Source organism: Microtus ochrogaster, linkage group LG7_11, assembly GCF_000317375.1.
Source record: "Microtus ochrogaster isolate Prairie Vole_2 linkage group LG7_11, MicOch1.0, whole genome shotgun sequence".
Taxonomy (NCBI): Eukaryota; Metazoa; Chordata; class Mammalia; order Rodentia; family Cricetidae; genus Microtus; species Microtus ochrogaster.
The window spans coordinates 21577387-21584598 of record NC_022032.1 but is presented as its reverse complement, the minus strand read 5'-3'; the positions used below and the strand labels follow the sequence as shown (position 1 = coordinate 21584598).

Sequence of the window (7212 nt, the reverse complement as noted above, 5' to 3'; positions counted from 1 at the left end):
AAAAATGAACTTGTCCACTTGGACAAAGAGAAAGGAAGAAGCCTACTGTGAAGGAAAGGCTAATGGGTCCTCTGCTTGAGTACCCAGGGGTAGCAGAAGGGGCAGGCAGGAAGGAAGAGGAATTGGAAATTATCGAAAATCCTCGGAGAGACCCAAAGGCTGGAGTTACTAAGCAATGACCAAGAAGACAGGAAACGGGAACAGCAAGAAAGAAGAGGAAAGCCAGGCTTTGTCCCTACTAACTTTGTAGTTGTGACATGACCCATACACAGATACATCACAGACTCCATTAAAAACACAAACTAGAGCCCAGGATGGGGGTGGAATTGTAAAGGTCGGTCCAAAGGCAAATCAACAAAGAGGCAGGATCTTTCTGTTTCCAAAGACAAAGGAGCGAGCTTTACTTGTGCTCCAGGCCGAGTAATCCTTTCCATTGGTACAGTCGCCCGCTGCACAGCCTTCCGAGTTAACGAAGGTTGTTGCTGTTGCTAAATAGAATCCCCCTCCCCTCCTGAGGCCAAAGCCACAAAGCAACCGTTAGTGTTCAGTGACCTTCCGCACCAGCTGTCTTTGGGGCTTTGAAATTGATTTTCCTCCTCTCGGTCTCTGATAGTCTGTCTTCAAGTGTGCTTCTCTAGTCCATTGCCGGAGTGAAAACGGTGGCACAAATAGCGGAGGAACTAGAGGCGGGCGTCACACAGAGCATCATTAGAGACACCAGAACGAAACCAGCCCGCTCCGGTGTGCTCTATGGTAAAAAGCAGCCGCTGCTGCTTTATTGCTAAATACAATGGGGGGGGGGGTCGTCATATTCTCACATAAGCCATTCCCAAATATGGTTTGAGAAGTAAAGAAAAATTCAGTCTTTATTCTACAAACCTCATATGGAAGCCAAGACAAAACATGTTTTTTTTTTTAATAATTTTTTGCAGAATTTTTTATATGTGAGAAGCACATTTTCATAGCTGAGTGCCTGGCCAGCAGTGGTGGGACATAGGCTGATGGCATTCAGAAATGAGACTCATGGAGAATTAGGTGACAAGATCGTTTTCCCCAATGGCAAGTCAATATACATGCTTTGATTAGCTGAATTTCAATCTTCATGGAATACGTGTGGCTTTATGAACATAAAGGAAGTGCTATTGGGCCTAAGGGGAAGCACAGAAGGGCTTACAGGCCCGTATAGATAAGAACATAAACCTCACAGTGCCTTCTCGTTTATACATTGCAATGATAAAGACATTGTTGCCTTTCAAAAGATGGCAGGCTGTCCAAACCTCAACACTAGCCCAAATCGACCAGACATGCAACCACATGTTTTCTGCTAAAGCAAATACATGTGCATGGGATTTTCCTTCTCTGCCTAAAAACTTGTCCACGTGTGTTTACAGTGTCTATTTGAGGCTTCATGTGACCTGAAGGGGTCAGTTAGCATACAAATGATGATTGGGAAGTAAACCAACTTAAACTTTTATTAATTCTTTCCTTACATATTAGAAAAGTATCTGAAAATCCTGAACGCCCATTATTTTAAAGTGGAAGATTCTAGTGAGGTGCTCCTTTTTCAACACTTTCTAAACTCGGGGATGAATCAAGCCCATGCACTAAGTCTCTTCTAATTTGCATAGCCATTTAGATAGCTAAGGAGAAAATACCTCACTCCTGGGAGTAAAAGTAACCCCTCCCCAAAATAATGTTTTGTCTTGCAGTAGAAAAAGCAATAGTATGCATTTAGTAGATTAGAAACTCTTTGAAGGAAACGGGTTTTCATCTTTACTAATATAGGTCAGTAATGTTGCTGAGGATTTGAACCCAGAGCTTTGTGTCTTTTTAGGCACATGCTGTTCCTCTGAAGTTTACCCCTGGATGGTGCATTTGTGTTTTTAGTGATATATCCAAGTTGCACATTTTTTAATCTAAAGAAATAATTTCAGGGCAATTTAAGCCTAGTGTTTGAAAGAGTTCCTTGCCAGAACCACCAGTCACAGCAAATGCTGATATCCGGCTTTACAGATAGAAAAAGAGACGACTGATTTGAAGTCAGCATCTAATAAACTCGTCATCTCATCATGGTTGTAGATATTCACGTATCTAGCATCTGCTGGGAAGGGCTGAGGTCATGGTCTTGAGTCTCACAGGCTCAGGTTCAAATCCCATCCGTCACTGAGAAGTTATTGAGACCACTTCGTGTCAATCGGTGAGTCGTTGCTGTCACAAAATATCTGAGGCAACCAAAGGCACAAATGTTGAGCGTAAGATTTTAGTCCTCCATGGTCTGCTTCGTTGCTTTTCGGCGTGTGTTACGTCAGAAATAGCCTGCTAGGGAGGATAGAGAGGAATAATGGACCTTATCATAGCTAAGAAGGGGGAAGGAGAGGCACAGAAAGTGTGGCGTAGACACAGAGACAGAGACAGAGACAGAACATGCTAGGGCAATATCTGTTGACCTCCTTGCTTCAGGTGGGCTTCGCCTCCCAGTCTTCACCACCTGCCAATAATGCCCTCCCTTTCTGACTCCTCCATTGGATAGACACACTGATGAGTTTAGTAATCACATGACCACCACGCTGGGTGAGCTCCACCCAGTAAACCCAGCCATCCTGTTCCATTTCCTAGAGACTGCCAACCCAGCAAATCTGTCTTTATCTTTTCTTCTCTAAGCACTAATATACCTAAACCCAGGAGCCTGTTCCCTCCTCTGTCCAACATTCCCGTAGCACTTACTATGTTTGAAGTATTTTATAGTCTTCTACAGTCAATTTAAACCTCACAAGTCCGATGACAGAAAAGTACAGAGAGAGGTTAAGGAACTTTTCTCAAACACGCCTAGTGAATAGGAAAGATGTTAAGCGTTAGCAGTCCAGCTTTCCAGGTCTGTGCTATGAACTTCTTAACCCGTTTGATATATTTAGCCTTTTTTAAATACCCCGTAAGCATTTGCGTGTTTAAAATGGAAAATGCTTAGCTATGAACCCCATAAACGCATCTTCTATAAAGGCTATACCATACTGCGCAGAAAATGAAAGGACCCTTCTAACCTCTTGAATATGAAAAATTATAGCCTGCTGACTGCATTGGACACCTTCGAACAGGATGTGATAATAGTTTATGTTAAGGCTTGGATGTGAGCAGTGTTATCACGCTAAACAAAAACCATGAAATACGGAGTGTTTTTCAGTGTGAATACTTTGACTGTTAAGAATATAAAAGACCATGAAGCTGAGGTGGTCGTGTGGTGGGGGGGTGGATCTGGGTGAAGCTGAAGTGGGGATGAGGGATTGATATGGTCAAAATGTATTTTATACCTGTATGAACTCCTCAAAGATTGAATTTTAAAAAATCAAAATAAAAGAATCTTAGAATTGGTCACCTTTTCCAGAGAACTTTTACTCAGCGTTCTTGGCATCTTGTTCCTTGAATTGCTGCTTAGCCATTTGCAAGCTGCGGTTCTGAGGCCGTTTGCCCATTGTTAGACGGTTCAGTTAGGGAATCTGTCTCTGTGACCGACAGGCTGCTGCGCTGATCTCTCTGTTTATTTAGACTTGGTCTTTAAACTGTATCCTGTGATTCTCTCCCTCCGCCAGGCCCCACAAGACCTACCCTGCTGATTACATTTGACACGTGCTAAAAATAAAACAGTTGACCACCTCCGAGACCTGACCGGCTGCCCTTGCCGGCTTAAGAGTCCTCAGCAATAGGGAGCAGGCGAGAATGAGATCATTGCCATGGCTACCTTGAAAGTCAGCGAGGCGGCAGAACATGGGCAGGACGTGGGCACAGGCTTCTACATGAGCACACATTCTCCTGCACCATACATGCAAGCACAGCTGTGAACCATGACTAACTTTATAATATGATTCAGAGGAACTGCTCACGAGGCCATTCTTCATGTACAGTGAAGTTCATGTACAAAGTCAGTTCTCACCATTCACTGTGTGGGTTCCAAGGATGTTACAGCAAGCTTCTGTTCAGGAGACAGTGCGATTGGGGTGATCCTGTAGTCTCTCAAGATGTCTACTGAAGCCGTAGGGGATACTTGGATGCACATGCCCTGACATGCTTGGAACCCACAAGCAAGCTGTCTTCCATACATGTTCCATGCCGTGGCTGCATGTGTACACACACACACACACACACACCTCAAATAAATAAATAAATAGGTGTAAAAAATAAATGTCACATGAGGCAGGGCTTGGGATGTGTTTCCGCTGGTAGAGGGCTTTCCTAGCATGTGGGAGACCTTGGGTTTGGTGCCATGCTCCTCATAAACTAGAGGTGGCGTGGCACCCACCTGCAATCCCAGCACTCAAGGTCGACCAGAAAGATCAGAAGTTCAAGGTCATCTTCAGTTGTAGAGAGAGTTCAAAGCCAGCCTGGGTTACCTGAGATCTTATCTCCAAACAGAATGGATGAGGTCGATGAGAGGAAGGGAGGGCGGGAAAGAGAGAGAGCCTGACTCCGCAGGAGACACAGAAGAGAGGTAGTCTGTGTGTGTCTGTACTTTGTCACTCTTTGTCACTCCGATCTTGACGTGCCCGTGTCTCACGATGATATTCTCCCTTTCCGCAGGCATTTCCTATTCAAAACAGGGACAGGGACGACGCCACTGTTCAGTACGGCAACCCCGGGTTACACGATGGCATCTGGCTCTGTTTATTCACCGCCTACCCGGCCACTTCCTAGAAACACCCTATCGAGAAGTGCTTTTAAATTCAAGAAGTCTTCAAAGTACTGCAGCTGGAGATGCACCGCGCTGTGCGCTGTAGGGGTCTCGGTGCTGCTGGCCATACTCCTGTCCTACTTCATAGGTAAGAGCGCGGCTTAGCCCCGTTTGCCCGTCAGTTGATGTATTCTAGTAGTGTGTTGTTAGTTGATCTGGAGTATATGATGAGGTATTACCTTGTAACTTCAATGTTGTTGACATATTGGAAGTCAGGAAATGTTTCAGGGATTTCAGTAGATATGATCAGTACAAAGACTGGCCTGTATAGTTCATTTCCTTAAGTGCTAAGTATATTCTTGGATACAAATATTATTCTTTTTATTGATGCCATCATTCATGAAATATTGGTCACTATGGCATTTCCTACATACAAAATCATTCATGGACTTTCAGGAGTCAACACTAGGTAGGAATCTCCTTCAATTCATGCCCATTAACTAGGGACTCTCTGATCTCTGTGCTGTAACGTGTGATTCCATGAACTCAGCTGTCTACATGTAAACCTGATCACTCAGGACTGTTATCTTCTCTTCAGGAACACCCCAGAGAACTGAGCCTCTTAAACTAATGAGTGGTTATACGCTCGTTCATATACGTGAAGTTTTCACCTCCTCTAGTGCACGGCTCGTGTTTTGCACTTAGTCAAGACCCAGATGCTAGAGCCCCTATCTTCCTTTTGTTTAACTATTTCAGAATGTATTTGAGCACTTATACTGCCGACAGTGGCTTTCATAAATGTCAGAAAGGCTACATGGTATTCTGATCTGCATCTATGGCAAAGGAAAAGCCTTCCGCATTGAAATGCTAATGGTATCCACTAAGATAAATCACAGGCTGTGTGGTTTATACACCAGGAACAACAGCCAGCGATGCATCGCCAAGTTTGCAAAGCAATTTGTGATGCCCCATGAAATCCCATCACTACAGACGAGTATCCCAGAGCTCGGAATAGAACGCTAGATGCTCTTGCGGTGGGCCTCTCTCTGCCAGTCCCTGCAATGTTCCTCAGATATAAATTACGTACTTTGGAATGTGAAGTAACCGTTTTTTGAGTCTCTGTGGTTAATGGAAATGCAGAACTCTAGAGCATGGAAGAACTTGGGAGATAATTGAGTCAGGGATGGCAGCCGTGTGGCGTGTTACGGACTGTTATTTCGAATTCTTCGACCGTGGATGACATCACTAATGATTCAGAGCTCAGGTTCACTCGGAACATGGAGACATCCTCGTTATCCTCATCAGGATGCTCAGACAACCCCGCAACAGTTGCCAGCCATCCATCAGAGGGAAGCAGGATGAAATGCATCCATCATTTTTTTTTTGCCAAGTTAACTTTCTTCTACTAAGACAGCAGCCCACGCACCGTACATAACAGCATCAGACCCGGGTGAGACCACACTATGCTTCTGATTTTCCCGGCAGCATCAACATTCAGGGTTAATTTCCAGTCCTCAATTAGAAAATACCCTGGCCATTAAGAGAATCCTCTCTAGTTAGCTGTATAAATTATTTGTAACTGTCAGAAGTGTGCCGCTGAAGAATTCTAAATGAATTTGTGATGTGCAAGTCTTATATGGAACGTGACCAGTTACCCAGATGAGTTTGTAGGGGATTTTTTTTTAACGTGATGTACCCCAGATAGATGCTGTGGCAGGGCTGGCATCCAGAGTTGGACTGGCCAGATCTGTATCTGTTGTGATTGGCGAGTGTCGATCCTTGCAATGGTTTGAAGGTCGGCTGGATATGATCCTGTTTTATTTTTTGTAGTGTGACTGCCAGGAAAAGTAGCACTCAGTGTGATTTACACGGTGCCACTTGCATTCTCTCTACGGGATCCTTTAATAAATAGAATTATCCAGCTTCTAAATAAGACCTCAAGAATCTGCTCTTTCCTGCATTGCCTGACCCATTGTTCAGCCGTCAGCATCGTACTCTGCATCTTCTGGTCCCACTGGTGCCCTTTTCCCTCTACGGCTTGTTTTCTCCACATGGAAACATGAAAAGTCTTCATGGCCTCCTTTCGGTTACATACAGGTGTTTGTAGGACATCTGCTTTGATTGCATTAATGTTGTGGGAAGGAAGGAGATGAAATCCCAATGGCAGCTAGCAAAAACTGCTTCAGCCCCCAGAAATTCCACTTAGAATTGTCATTGACGTTCCAGTATTTATGGGGCTGGAGAGATGGCTCAGTGGTTAAGAGCACTGGTTGCTCTTCCAGAGGTCCTGAGTTCAATTCCCAGTATCCACATGGTGGCTCACAGCCATCTATAATGAGATTTGGTGCCTTCCTCTGGCATGCAGGTATCCATGCAAGCAGAACATTGTATACATAATAAATAAATGAAAAAAAGAAGGATATCATAATAATAATCCAGTATTTAAATGACTATCAAACTGACACGAATGGTCTTCAATCCAATACTACATTATGTTTCTTCATCATTTCGTGTGATACATCTTTTATGGTTAAAGATGCTGTCTTCCCCCT

The 7212-nt window shown here is 44.1% G+C and overlaps 1 protein-coding gene across 5 annotated transcripts in view; it reads left to right on the top strand.

Moving 5' to 3' along the window:
* Tenm3 (teneurin transmembrane protein 3) overlaps nt 1-7212 on the top strand; it is a 1721676-nt gene that overhangs the window by 1544767 nt on the left and 169697 nt on the right. For all 5 annotated transcript variants that reach the window (XM_026786916.1, XM_013352002.2, XM_026786915.1 and 2 more), the window contains one exon: nt 4570-4808. In XM_026786916.1, the coding sequence (XP_026642717.1) occupies nt 4570-4808 (239 nt within the window). The remainder of the gene's footprint in view (nt 1-4569; nt 4809-7212) is intronic.